Genomic DNA, 15,407 nt, shown 5'->3' with positions numbered 1-15,407 from the left:
AGGAATGCAGTCCAAGATAAAAAAAAAGGCAAAGTCACAGACTAATCCAGTTACCTGAGAGTCTAAAGTCCCTCACAAGGATCGCCTCTCTCAACACAGTCTGACACGTAAAGCACAAAGAGCTGTTGTTAGATTCACAGTTCAAACAGGAAGGGTGAGAATCCGCACTAACAACGGTGTCTACGAGTGGAGACGATGAGACACCTCTGTTCTGATAGAGCATGGGCATGCATGTGAGTGCGCATGCATGCAGCCTACATGGTTCCTGTTGACATTATTAGACGCCTTGCAGCTTATCAGAGTACAAAATGAAAGCCTTCAGGCTTCTGAACGTACATGTGGTTGCTTGAGTGGTATAGGCGATTGCTGTCACTCTGAATCATCACTCTGGCTGCTAAAAAATCCTCTTTTCAAACAATGAGCTGGTGTTATGTTTTCTTTTCTATTAATTCAAAGCAAAAATATCAAAATACGCTGCTGAATGTTGTATAAAATATCACGTATCTGACCTGTAGTAAAGCATAAAAATTGATTGTTTTACGTGACTACAGAGCCCTGGACAGGACATAAAAAAGGCATTTTGTGGCCACAATTCAGTTTTTTGAGTACACAAATGACTACTTTGTATGCACAACTTAGTATTTTGTGGCCTCAAATTTTTCAAATTTAGGCTAAAAAGGTTCATTTGACAAGATCTGGAGATGTATTTTTTCCACAAAGACTAATTGAAACAAACAAAATGCTCATTTTTGGGCACCAGTCAGTACAGTGTGCACAAAAAAGGTCTGGGCCCACAAATTGCTAATAAAATGCTAACTTGTGTGCACAAATTGTTTAATTGTGTGCATACAATGCTAACTTGTTTGAACAAATTAGCATTTTGTGGGCACAAAATGTTGTGTGCCCACAAAATGCAAAAAAAAAAAACAAACAAAAAAAGCTAAAATATGTGCACAAAAACATAATTGTGACTGTGAAATGCTAACTTGTGCACCCACAATTAGTACTTTGTGTTCACAAAATGTTAACGTGTGCCCACAAAATGCTAATAAAAAGCTCATTTGTCGAAATAAAATAATAAATTGCTCACACAAAAACTAAATCATGACAACAAATTGCTAACTTGTGTGCACAAAAGGTAAAAAAAGCTAAATTGTGGCCAAAAAACGTTGACTTGTGTACGCTGAATACCATGCCAATTAGTGACTACAAAACACTGACCTGGGCACACAAAATGCAAAAAAAAAAAAAAAAATGCTAATTTGTATGCACAAAACATTAAATTGTGAGCACACAATGCTAACTAGTGTAAATAAATGAGCATTTTGTGTGCACAAAATTTTGTGCGCCAACAAAAAGCAAATAAATGCTGTGTGTGCACAAAACGTGACTGCAAAATGCTAACTTGTGCGAACAAATTAGTACTTTGTGGTCACAGAATATTAATGTTTGCCCACAAAATGCTAACAAATGCTAATTTTTTGGTACAAAATATTAAATTGCTTGCACAAAATGCTAATAAAAACTAAATTGTGTCCAAAGAATATTGATTTGTGTACACAAAATAGGAAAATTGTTGCACAAAAGCTAAATTGTCACAACACAATGCTAACTTGTGTGCACAAAATGCTAATAAAAACTAAATTGTGGCTAAAAAATGTTAACTTGTTTGTGCAAAATATTATGCCCATTAGTGACCACAAACTCTAACTTGTGCATACAAAAGGGCAAAAAATGGCTAATTTGTGTGCACAAAATGCTTATTTGTTTGCACAAATTACTAACTAGATGGAACACTGTTTTTCAAATGTCACATCCAGGGCTTTGTAAGAGACATTTTTAAAAAAACATAATTCTTTTTTTGTTTCTATATTTTTTTTTCTTTTCGCCCATATTCAAGTAATGTCTATTGTGAAACTCAGCTTTAATTACTTTAAAATAGACATATTATTTTTTTATGCACTTGTGTCACTTTTTATTAGATAGAAGGCCTCATTAATTCTTTAAAAAAACACTGAATGTGTATCCATCAGTGTAGCTTTAATCAGCATGAGATCTGATCTTGCATAATTGTGTGTATTAAACTCTTCTTATTCAGATAACAGGCCCACCTTGTGTCTCCAGACTTTCGCAGAGTTCAGACTTGGCCTCTCCGTTCGGCCTCAGGCCACCTTTGGGGTTGAACTTGTTGGACATGGTGGCTGCGGTGACCACAGCCTTCAGGCTGCGCTTGCGCTTGGAGATGTTCTGCTCTGGGTGGAAGAGCACCACGTAGACCTTTGGAATGTAGAGCATCCCCAGAGACACGGACGCACTCAGGCTGACAGAGATGGTCAGGGTTGTGGTCTGGATGTACATCTGCATTATGGAAGAGACAGTGAACACAAGTTAATTATCACTTGAAGCTCTGCTGATTTGAAGACATGAAGTAGTTATGGAGGCTAAGTTATGCATACACATTTCACAGGATCTACATTTCCTTTTTCATTAAAGGGAAATTTTGCATTTTTGCCATTTAATTATATTGTGGAGTTAATTAAATTAATGTCGATCTCTTCTCTTACAGTATGCTAAGAGCTTGTTCTTTGAACCACAAACAATCACATTTCTGCTGTGTCTAAAGCAGTGTGACTGCACAAAGCACCATCAGCCTCCCTTTTGAGTTTTCATGTTGCAATGATATGAGATTAAAGTGAAGAAGCCCACATATAGGAATCCACAACAGGGAAGAGAGATTTTCATCCTGATTTTCATCAACCTTATTCCGGCCACGAATCGGTTTAAATTAGACAAACTTTCACAAACCGGTCCAAACTGAGCCAAAGTTGCCATTTTAAAGCTTCTGGTTTCTGAAAATCTATTAACAAAAATTATACTACAAAAATTTTGTTTAAAAAAATATCAGATTGGATATAACAATACCAAATAGATTTTTTTTTCAGTGATTATACAAGTGAAACCTAAAAATTGGCTGTTTAGGTGAAATTCTATACTAGTAAACAAAAGCCAAAAAGAAAGAAGTTAAATACATACTAACAGCAACTGAAATAGTTTCTTTCTACATTTAAGAGGCATTCATTAAAGCTAAACCAACACTCTGCTTGATTAGCACAGATTCTGCCCAACTGGTGTTCTGCATTTCTGTGTGGCAGCCTCCATCCAGCAAAATGAGGGGACAGCTTGGCAATAGTTAATGCACAAAAGGTGATGAGTGTACAGTGGGAGCACAGTTGGGAGAAATCCTTCAAAGAAATTGGCCCAGGGTTTTGTTTGACATTATATTTTCAGACATGGCAAATGACGGAGTAGTCTGAAATGGGAGCAGCCAAGAGGGACTCCAGACCACATGTCGGTGGTTATTAATGATGTTTTTACACAAGTAGTAGGAACACGTTTTTTGTGTGTTTAAGGTGCGTTGGTGGAGGGGCCATTATCTACGAGGAATGGCTGACAATGAGCCCATTTGCAATCATTTATTAATTTTTTATACCCACTAATTCCAGTTCAGGGTCATAGAGTCTACTCAGCTACTGATAAGCAAAGGCGCCATGCACTAGTCACCAGTTCATGTTGAGGCCACACATACAACCATAAACAATCACATTCACATCAATGGGAAAACTTGGAATCCTTCATCAACCAAAGAAACATGCTACTGGATCGTAGGAAGTCCGACATGTCGTGGAAAACTCCCTCATGGATGAGGGGATCATGTAATTTCCACACAGGAGGGTCCCACGTGGAAATTGAACCATTGCCTTTTAGCACCAACATGCATCCCAAGCTGATATGGAGCTCCACTGTGGGGTGCGGAGGCTGCTGGCTGAGACATATAAAAAAAAGGAAAAAGGTCCCCTTATTTTATTTTTTCCCCCTCGGGTTAATACTAGACAGTGAGCCTTTAAGCTCAGCCACAGTGACACAGAAACACTGTGGAAGCGGCTGTCATACAAAAACAGCCCTCTGTACTAGAAAAATCTTTTATTAATAATCGTATAAACTCAAACATGGAGACACGATTACCGATGTTTTTGAATAACTCTCCACAATAAATAAACCTTATTTATTTCTCAACATCATCTGTTTCTTCCACACATTCTAAGTGAGATATCCACAGACACCTTTCCTTATAGCGATCATCCTAAATGCATTAGCTGGTAGCTCCTCTCACGAGGCGTCAAACTCAGGAACACATTTTTTGGCAGCAAATTTGTTGCGTGGCGAAAGAGGGGCGGGGCAAGCGAAATTATCGCGCGAATCGGTGTGAATGCACCATTAGAGGCAACCATAGATTTTGTTTTGCAGACCTGTTAGTTCTGACATAAGCAAATAAAATTGCTACAACTGTCTAATACGCCTTGAATACAAACAACAGACAAGTTAGGGTTGTCAAAGTAAAAGAAAAGTAAAAAGCTACATTAGTACAAACCTACATTTTTTTGCCCAAATAAATCAGATCAATGACTAAAAACTGCACAATATTTTCTCATGATTGTTCTATACTCAGTAATTACAACACCATTTTATCCAAACCTTTATAATACATACATATTTTTTTCTTAAACACCAAACTGATAGTTCATGACACATTCACACTCATAGAATATTCATCTGCAGAATAGTGAATGGAAAAGCTAACAGATTTATAAATGTCAACATTATCCTTGCAAAACAGTGTTTGAGAGAACCCATTCAAGAAGACAGCTGAAAAATGTAAGATAGTATGTTAAAGGTTAAGCATAGTGTTCGTTTCTGAGGTATTTGTCTCTTACTTTGATGCATTCGATGTGAACTCAGTACATTAGACCTAAAATAAAGTACACGAGCACGTGTAAAACAACAGTAGAGTTTCATGTAGAGGAAGAGAACCACAGATGTAATATGTGCTTGGAAGGTAAGAAGAAGCTGCATTGTGTTTGTAGATTTGGATAGTCTATGACACGGAGAGGAAGTATGTTGGAGTTGTTCAAGCCGGGATAAGAGCTGTAAAGGTGAGATGGGCTGTAGGTGTGATAGAAGTTGAAGATAGAGGTGGGACTGCTTCATAGATGTAGTGAAGGAGGACAAGAGGGTGATGGGTGAGCATGGAGAATGCAGAAGGTAAAGATAAATGGAGCCAAATTGTTTTGGTAAAGTCAAAGTAGATTCTCTGTGGTCTTTGAAGAGTGTGCACACAGCTTTTGCCTGCCTTCACATTTATCACAGAAAAGGGTGTTTGAATGTGAAAGCAAGAATATTGAAAATGTTTTTTTCCAGTGACGTTAATTTCTTTTCACAAAACACCGTGAAGCTACATTCCACTCATAGAAAAAAAAAGTGAAGCTGTGATGGAAAATGTAGAGATGAGTCAACTTTTTGTTTATTTTAATTAGTATTAGCTGAAAAACACAGAAAATTGATAATAAAAACGTTAACCATTTAAGTGAGAAAAACATTTTTTGAAAAATTGTGCAACAGTTCCCATCCTGATGCAGTGACAGTTCAGAAAAAAATAGATGCTCGTGGAAGATGGGGATGGAAACGCCCCGTATTCCAGCATGCTGCAAAGGGAACAAGTTTTCTTAGATGACAGAGGGGATTTAATCTTCCAGGAAGATTACACATGCCCTGGAGTGAGTTTGGAACAATATTGCGAGCCCTTTGGAGTACAGAGTGGAGTCACTCCAACAGGACAGCAGGACCCTTGTCCACTTCCATCATCCCTTCTGAATTGGATTGTTCCTGACACGCTGAAGTGATGGAACAGTCACTCTATTGGCAGACTTAAGATGGGATTTCTTCTCTTTTTCTAAGATGTGCAGACAAAACTACTGAAGCACATCAGCTAAAATATACTTCCAAAACTGTATGTATGGTATTTAGCTAGCTATTTTAGTTATGAAGATGAAAAGAAAAGTTAGGTGAATACTGTAGTGTTAACCTAGAAAAATGTTTAATTCTAAATTGTTTGTTTTTTAGTCCTCCCTCCTCCCTCGTTCAACATTTTTTTTTGAGGAGTACAGTACATAAACTAAAAAGCTCTTACTTTGAAAAGTAAAGAACATGAACACATATATTGTATTTTTAAACAGTTCTTGATGCAATTTCTCACACTGCTGGATTCGCTTTTAACATGCAAATAATGAAGAGTGCAAATCAGAATTAAAAAAAGTCACAATTCCATAAGGAAAATATATTTAAAAAAAAGGATTTGGGGGTTAACTGATTCTGACTAGAGGTGTAACGATTAATCATCTTAATCAGTTTATCAATTTCCACTCCTACAACCCAGCTAGGTTGATCTGTCTGAGTTTGTTAATCAAATTGACCAATACAGTGATAAAATATTTGTTATAATAAAATACATCTTTTATAATTGATATTGGAAAATACCATTTGGATTAAGGCAAAGTGCTTTACTATAACATAAATATGACAGCGGACAACACACATGTTATGATAGCAAAACATGATCAACCATCATTACAGTCCAAAATGAGGGAATTTTGCAGACATGCGACCATACAGTGTGGTAGAATGCTCCATTTGTATTATATTGATGTGGAAAAACAACAATAAACTTTATGAACCTAAAATGTGAATGGATTTGCCATTAATTCTTGATAACTTAACTTTGTTTTTCCAATCATTCATATGGAACATTACTGGTAAAAGCACATTTAATTATTGTGTTTTTAATCCTATCTGCAAAATTTCTAGTTGTGAAAATCAGAAAAAGTTAAGTGTCAAATATTTCCTAAATTACTTAAAGAAAAGCACAAAAAATTAGTTTGGTTGAAAGCAACTTGTATATGAAAAATAGTTGCAGACCTTAATAATCTGATCATCGAGAAATCTGTTTTACAATTTTATTTATGTGAAAAGTGTATTAATTTTCAGATAAAGTTTTCATGAAACCATAATTTAAAAAAAAGAGCAAAATATTGTGTCTGGTTCTGTCTTAGGATATATCGTGATACATATTGTATTGTAACACATGCATTGCAATATGTATCGTATGGCCTGACTCTACCAATACACACCCCTAATTAATAATGAATAAACTGTACAGGTGTTTAAGATCTGCCTCGTCTTTTTCCTTTGATTAATACAAGGTTATATGCAGGAGAAGATAAATCTGTGATTCATGGCCATATGCAAGCTTGATGCACCTGATCTCTAGTGACCTTTGAGAACTGTCCCAGTATGTCAGTGATGACAGCATTATTTCTATCCAACACCTGTATGGATTAGACACTGCCATGACTGCAGGTGTCTTTGCACGTCCCTCTTGTTGCTTTTATTAGTAATTTGACTTTTCCTCGTTGAGTTCTTTTTTTTTTTTAAAAAAAAGCTTGACCTCAGAAACTTTTCTATCGACAGAAGCATTTAACGCCATTTGATCTTACTTCATATGTTAATGAGGCTAAATGGGGATTTGTGACGCAGTATCTTCAATCAGTGAGGGAGACTTGACCATACAAAAAAAAAGAAATAAATAGAAAAGTAAAAAATAGTCCAAGCAGACTTGTAGTTAATGAAGGATTCTCACAAATAGCGTGAAAAGCCTTGATGGAGCGTGAAGCCCATCAGCTCATGATGGAAAGAGGCAACAAACAAATGAGTGAGTCCATGGTCTTTAACAATAAGGCAATCAAGAATAAAAAATAAAAAATATACATTTTTTTAAATTGCTTTTAAAATATTTAAAATCAGCAGAAATAGACACCATCTGATAAACCAGTAATTATTTACCTTTTCTCTTGATTGTGAAGTCCCGAAGAAGATCGGGATGAAGGCTAGCCACACGATGCAGGTGGTGTACATGGTGAAGCCGATGGGCTTGGCCTCGTTGAAGGTTTCCGGAACCCCTCTGGTCTTGATGGCGTAAACCGTGCAGGTGACCATCAACAGCATGCTGTAACCCAGCAGGCAGATGAGGGACAGGTCGGAAATGTCACATTTAAGAACCCCACGTGCCATCTTTGGGTTGACTGTGCGCTGGTCCTCGTAGTCGATGATGGCTTGCGACGGGTCAACGCCAAACCAGACGCACACTCCGAGCAGCTGCACTGATATCAAGCTGAAAGTGATGACTAACTGCGAGGCCGGGGAGATGAACCGCGGGGCACTGACTGACATCTTGCCTTGCTCAAAAATCCTGTATATTCGATTTGTCTTGGTAAGAAGTGCTGCGTAGCTGATACTCATACCGAGGCCCAGGAAAATTCTTCTCAGAGAGCATACGAACACATCAGGGGTTGAGATCATGAGGAATGTCGTGGCGTAACAAAGGAAAATGCCTGTCAGCAGAACGTAACTCAGTTCTCGACCAGACGCCTTTACAATCGGGGTGTCATTGTATCGCACAAAAGTGGCAACCACAAAGAGAGTGGCCATGATCCCCAAGACGGCGATAAGGACGGGAAATACCGCCCAAGGAGAACTCCACTCCAGCTTGACAATAGGGATCGGAACACAACCAGTGTGGTTCTCGTTGGGTCTCAAATCGAACCGACACATCTTGCAAGTGTAAGTATCAGCCTGGTACTGGTAGCCGTCACAGTTTTCACAGTGCCAACAACATGGAATGCCCTTAACTGTCTTCTTGCGCTGCCCGGAACGGCACGGTTGGCTGCAGATGGAGGACGGGACTTCCTGTTCTCCACCGGGCCACTGCATCTTATTGACCTGCGAAGGAAATACAGAAAAAAGGAGGAGACGGTTTATCTTTTAAAAAGATAAACGTATCAGTGTTCTGTAAGACAAAGCTGCCATGTCATTATATTGAGAAGAACTTTTGCTTTCATTTTTAGGATCTGGAAGAAGAATGTTATACAGTGTTCCCTCACTTACTCGCGTTTTCACGTACTTGGTGATTCTTTTTTCAATCACGTGACTCTTTCAGTTCGTAACAAAACAAACACGTGTATGAAATGTTTGCATACGAGCGTCTGCGTTACAGTCTTTTGTTCTGAATAAAAAATAACTCTTTATGCTGAGCAATACGCCAATCTTCTTTAATAAATGCTTTCCAAAGCATGATCAGAAGTGTTTTTGATGAGTATGGACCGGTAACAGACATCCTTCAGTCTCGGGGGGTGTCGGTTCTCCGCATTCGCGGATTTGGAATATTCACGGATTCAAGAATGCTCATTCTTATACATGCTGCACATACCTGGTGTGTACATGGCTTAAGAGTAAAGAAGCAATATTTATACTTACAGCAACCATTTTAAAATTAATCTGAAATATATATATATATATATATATATATATATATATATATATATATATATATATATTTCAGATTAATTTGGTTTTATTATTTTTACATTCAAAAATTTCTTTTTTTTTTAGATTTCAGTTTTCCTTAAGGAGTGAACAGACAATTCAAATACAGTAATCCATGGCTATAATACAGTTCATCTTTCGCAGTCCAGTGTTTTTTTTTTCAGATTTCCTTTGTGTAATTTTCAATGTTTTTTTTTTCTTTTCTTACAGGATTAAGTTTGGCACTCTGACTAGCTGTAGATCATTGTCATTCCCCTATGGTTATGTGTCTTCAGTACAAAATCTATTCAGTTTGTCAAAATTTACATAAATCTTCAATTGCAATCAGGTTTTTAAAAAATTGAATATACTGGACTTATTTTGTTAGAAACTTTTAATTTTGAGAGTTTGAACAAGAAGAAAAAGTCTGTAAATCCTAAGAACAGTTTATGAAGTGTGTAGCAAAGGGTTTGATAGCCTTAAAACATCTATAATTATTGTAAAAAAGAAAGCTGACTATTTTGCGAATTTCATCCATCACGATCCAAACTCCCACTTGTAATTCAAATTACAAAGCAGTAATAGATATTTTGTTAATTTTGATTCAATGGAATCAAACACTGTACGCCACAATTTGCCATGTTTGGGATAAGCACAAGAATATGCAAAAATCTAGCAATAATATTGTCAAAACATCCAAAGATACATTTTTAAAAAGAATGAAAACTGTTCTTACATTCAAGTAGAGCTGATCCGTCCAGTGACCAATAATTTTATATTCTGTGGTGGCGTTTGTGATCTGGTACTGGTATATTTCATAGCGACCAGGAGCATCTCCATTCACGTTAAAGACCACCGGAGTGCCAGCAATTCCTGAAAGATAAAGGAAAAGCGTCATTCATTACCTAAAATGTTTGTTTTTTTTCTCAAACTGTCATTAAAATGAATGTACTGTACAAGCAGACAGCAGGCCGGGGCTTATGTGGCTTTATCGATGGGGGGAAAACAAACATTGACTTGCACTGTTGACCCGGTCCTTAGAGAAGAGCCCGGACAGCGAGCTGTCTGTTCATGTTCTCGTTTAATTTCACACTTCCTGATTCTGCTCACTGCTCTTATTGCCTCTTATTCACAAGGTCCCTTGTCAGAGCGCTAACGAATGACAGCGCTGATTTTCATTACCGCTTTGAGGGCTCTCTCATGTTCTTGTTTCTGCCCATTTTCTGAGACGACTCACAATCCCCCCTTGAGCCTCTCAACTTGTCATAAAAAAGTGTGATGTCTAAGAAGAATTTACTCATAGATTTCCAGAATTGCTGCAAGAACTCCAAGGAAATGTGTTGGATAGAAGAACCACTAATAATCTGGTCTTATCCGTCTTTTTAACTGTGGTTCTGTGCCTTAATCTGAAGCTTAAACACAGAGTGCACAAAGATCCTAAAGTCACACATCTGTTGTTATTGGTGAGTTTTCCATTAATGCATCAAGTACATACAGATCTGCAGTATGTAATGTAAAAAATGGAATAAAGCCGTTTTAGTTCTGAGCTGTTTAGATATGAGACAATAAAGTGATAAGCCTTTGGTAGGTTTTAAATTAAAAATACGTATAAATTTAGGTATTAATATAAAGATACTTAGATTTGTGAATAAAAAAAAAATAACCAGAGTGAGCTACTGCCAACAAAGTGTTCTATACTGCTTGACTATTATCAAATAAGAGTACTTTGGCAGTTTGCTGGTTTTGGAGCATGGCGGTGTGTTTTATTTGCAAAAGGGGAAAAAAATCATGAACATTTTCCTCACAGATAGAAAACTGCTGCATTTAGAAATGTTATGAAGCCATTTCAAAATAACTTCAGTAAATGAAAAGTCATGAAGATTTTATTTATTACAGGATAACACAACCACCTATCTTTGCAGGAATAAACAACCCAACAAGTCATCCCGAGGTCACAACATGCAATGTTGCAAAATTGTTAGCCTAAAGGATGTGTGTGAACTGCACCCATTGGTCAAGAATCACAATGGTGAGGCGATTGAACTTCCGGAAATCAGTTTCAGACCCACTCAGATCATCTAGTGATATATTGTAAAAGCGTTCCCAGTGGTCATTTTGTAGCCAAATTCTAAGTACCTGTGTCGTTTTATGGATACAATAATTTAGAAATCCGCCTGTGAGTTGTAGGTGAGACTATTGGCACAGAGCAACCCCGCCCCCCTTTCCCCTCATTGTTACTTTTACTGAGGCATCTGATTGGCCAGTTCATACATACTTGCACTATAGAAAAAATATATGAAACAAATTAGGATTAGCAAGAACATATATAAAATATCAGAGCAAGAATGGTTATTCTGATAAAGAGAATGACTGAGTAATCACCGTCTATTTCTTTATGGGATTTTGGCTTTTTGGGACCAGTGAGTACTTCCTATTTGGAAAGGCAGGGGGGTGGGGTCATTCAGTCCGGTTCTTATATACAGTCAATAGTTTGTCCACAGCTCCAATATTATTAATGCTCATAATGCCCAGCTTCTGTAGTTTGTTTGTTTCAAAACAGCTGACATAAGGAGTATTAGTGAACCAAAGTGAACCGTACCAGAGTATGTTTGGAAGCAGACTGAGACCCCCTTATCAGATGGATCTTGGTCTGCTTCCTTAGTCCAAATGAATGTTATTATATTCATACGTAGTCCAAACTATCTGGTCTAATTTAATAAAATCAAACGAGGCAGGTGTAATAACACAATTTTAACTGTTTAATTCGTTCAGAAGGGTTGTCATAACAAAGTATCTGCTCATTAAAATAGTGTAAACCTGCAACAGCATGTAGGTTGACGAAGTAAAAAAATAATGTTTTCATCAAATCATGAGCAGACATTGTCTCCAGATATTTTGTTAAAGTAAATGTACTTTTATACATAATAAAGTGGGAGGTTGTTAGAGTTTAATTTGGTGTTGCAACAGCAACATCTACTCAAACATGTGAGGTGCTTGGCTTCTGACAGACTGAGCAGTTGTTAATTATCCAGGCATGGAAATATTTTGCAGTATTTATAGCTACAAATCCAATGTGCAAATGTTACAGTCTTTTTGGTTATGTATGAAAAGGAACAACAGTAGAGTGTTGCTCTTGCAGAAGGTCAGCATTGATTTTTGATTGTGGTTTAAGCATGCAAGTCAGGGCTGTGGCAATGGGTTTGAGATCAGATGGGATGATTTTTTCTTTTTTTTTTTTAACAAAGGTCTTGTCAAAACCCACAGGATCTAACTGCTTCAGTATAATACAGCTAGATTGTTGAAAAGGCTTGTCTGCAAAAACAGCAGGCGGCTACTGCAATTATGAAGATATTCCGGCACATCTCTCAGCAAGAGGGAATTCAGTGGGTTGCTCGTCTGCTAATTTGATTGCCTTAATCTGTGACCTTCCAAAAAGACCTTTCATCTTTCCTGTTAGACCCACGAAAATTGAAATTGTTTGGTCGATCACTGCACTAGGTTTAGGATAAAAACTAGTACTTTTATTTTTTATTCCACAGTGACCAAAAGAAGAACTTATGAAATCAAGATAAAATCTACATGTTTATGTTTATAAAAATGAACGTATTTGTTTCATGAAATAGTTTTTTAAAAGTCATATATCCATCCATCTTAAGAACCCACTGAACTTTTTAAGGTCAGGGGGCTGCTGGAGCCTATCCTTGCTACTGTTGGACGAAGATACCCCTTATGTCCCAATTATGAAGTATATTTTTGACAGTTGTGGCATACATTTTTTTGTGACCGCGGTTTGGTTTCAACAGAACCCCTCACCTTTCCTATTTGTACAGTTCAGTTACCTTTTCCTGTAGATTTTTTGACAGCCCTTTAGCTTTCCCCATGGCGATATATTTATTTACTTTTTTTTTTTTTTTCATGAAATGGCTTCACACAATCACTAACTATGAGTGGAAAAAAATAAAGTTTTTGTGTGTTATCACTCATATTCTATGACAAATGTCAAAGAAATCCTAATGTAAAGCACTTATAGGACTCCACAAAGAAATGCCCCAAACACATCAACGCATAAAAAAAAGGTTATTAACACCAGTTAATTACACTTTGGGAAGCATCAATCCTCCACTACGGGTCACCCTTTGTGTGGCACTCATACAATGGTCATTACAAAATAAATAAAAATTAAATCAGTTTTTAGTACTTTATTCTTGCTATTTTTTTTCTTTGTTTAGATCTCTTTTTCACAAAAAGCAGACTAATTCATCCATGGTCTTGTGTGTTGTCATGGTAACACGACAACCCATCGCTGAGCCTCGACTGCAGCAGCACCAGGAATCGATACATATTCTGATTGTGATGATAGGTTAAATAAGGCATTAGTTACCTGAAAAAGTTAGCATCTTACCGCTTGTTTTTTTAGATGAAGATGAAGAAAAGTTTGTTTTAAAAGAAAACAGCATAGTGATCTAGAAGATTTGAGTTATATGACCAGGACATATTTATTTATTTATTTTTAATTTTAGGGTGTGCATCATAGACATATATTGTGCATCCACACTCAGCAGCCAATCAGAATTGAGTATTCACCTGGACCATGATATAAGTTTATTTAAAATGCAGGAACACTCTTTGTTTCTTATGGCTGTTTATTAGCATCTTTGCTTTCTACTCATCTTACTGTTGATGTGTTTTGTGCTCACAATTTACACTTCTGGAACATTTGAGTTGAAAAATACTTGATGAATTAAAAAAATTCAGACGAAAATTAAGGAAAAATTTCTCTTTGGCCTGTTTTTATTAAAAAGCCACATATAAAGTTTACCTAGTAAAACATTGCGATTAATCATGATTAATCACAGTCCTAAAGTGTGATTAATCAGATTTTTTTTGATTGACGGCACTATAAATCAAACAAGGTAAAAAGGCAACTTTAACTCCCACTTTGTTTTAAAGGATTTAAAACATGAGAGAAAAATAGGTTGATTGGTGAGTAACATAGAGTTAAAATTTAAGATAAAAATATAAATACTTTATCAACTATCAAACAAAATGTCCTATATGGATGCATTTGGGAGTCCAGGCTGTCCTTCAACACTGCAGGAATCACCAAGTTAGTACAATCTGCAATTAATGTAGATTTTCCAGGTTTCATCTTTCCTTCAGTCAGCATAGATTCACATAGATAACTCTCACATGAATTGTTCACAGCCTTCCCAGTCTCCACTCTATGTGCAGAAAAGACCCTTAAAAGCAGAGCAACCGAGGTAGTACTCCGGTAATGTAAGACATTGATTTTTGTTGCAATCTGAATAGGTTCAGTGCTTACAAGCCTTCCAGGAAAATATAACTACTACAGTAAAAAAAAAAAAGGAAATTCATAAAGAATGTAACTTTTCTGCAACATTTGCTCGTCAAAGAGCATTTTAGATGAAGCTTCGTTCTCAAGCTACTAGAATTGATTTGTCTACCAGAACTAAACAAGTGTGACTCCAAGATACAAATCCAAACAAATTTATTTTCTCTTTTAAGTTCCACTCAAAATAAGAACTGACCTGCTTACATAGTAATTACAGCCCTCATGAAGAGTTAAACAGAGTTCAGCTTTGAAGACGGGCACTTCAACCCTGCTGTGAGCTTCAGTTTCCTGCTGATGTTCATTAAAGATGAAGACTAACAGTGAACACACATGGGGATCTTAAGAAATGTTGTCCCAGCCATTGATACTTTTGACAGTTTATTACAGGAAAGCAGTCAGCTGTAGTTAATGAACATTGTTGGTAATGAACTTGATTTCTTCTGTTGTCAAAGAAACTTTACCAGAACCAGAAAAGACGTCTTGTCTATCGGCAGGTGTGAGCAAACTTTTTCTATAAACTCCTGCTGTCTCTCGTTGGAGAGAACTGGATTGGATTTGTGGTACATTTTCACATCAGAGCTGTTTAAAATGATCATGTAGTGCATGTAAGTCTGACAAACCCACCAAATCCAAGAAGTTCCAAGAGAGCCTCTTCTTCAGTTTTTGCACCATTTTTCTAATGATGGAGGAAATATATAAAGGAAATTAACCTAAAAATTGCATTTCCAGCTACTTCTTTATTTTAAAAAGGGGTGTAACGAATCACAAAACTCATGGTTTGGATCACGGATCAGTAAAAAGA

The 15,407-nt window shown here is 36.8% G+C and overlaps 1 protein-coding gene across 2 annotated transcripts in view; it reads right to left on the bottom strand.

The window, feature by feature from the left end:
- LOC112159318 (metabotropic glutamate receptor 4) overlaps positions 1-15,407 on the bottom strand; it is a 219,613-nt gene that overhangs the window by 8,193 nt on the left and 196,013 nt on the right. Inside the window, exons 8-11 of one of the 2 annotated variants that reach the window (XM_024293331.2) lie at positions 9,989-10,125; positions 7,735-8,670; positions 2,112-2,358; positions 55-100 (exon numbers count right to left, since the gene is read on the bottom strand). In XM_024293331.2, the coding sequence (XP_024149099.1) occupies positions 63-100; positions 2,112-2,358; positions 7,735-8,670; positions 9,989-10,125 (1,358 nt within the window). In that variant the 3' untranslated portion in view covers positions 55-62. The remainder of the gene's footprint in view (positions 1-54; positions 101-2,111; positions 2,359-7,734; positions 8,671-9,988; positions 10,126-15,407) is intronic. The other variant, XM_024293328.2, reaches the window with a different exon arrangement.

This window comes from Oryzias melastigma, linkage group LG7 (assembly GCF_002922805.2).
Source record: "Oryzias melastigma strain HK-1 linkage group LG7, ASM292280v2, whole genome shotgun sequence".
NCBI classification, from domain to species: Eukaryota; Metazoa; Chordata; class Actinopteri; order Beloniformes; family Adrianichthyidae; genus Oryzias; species Oryzias melastigma.
The sequence above is the reverse complement of the archived record's forward strand: the minus strand, read 5'-3'. Positions and strand labels throughout refer to the sequence as shown.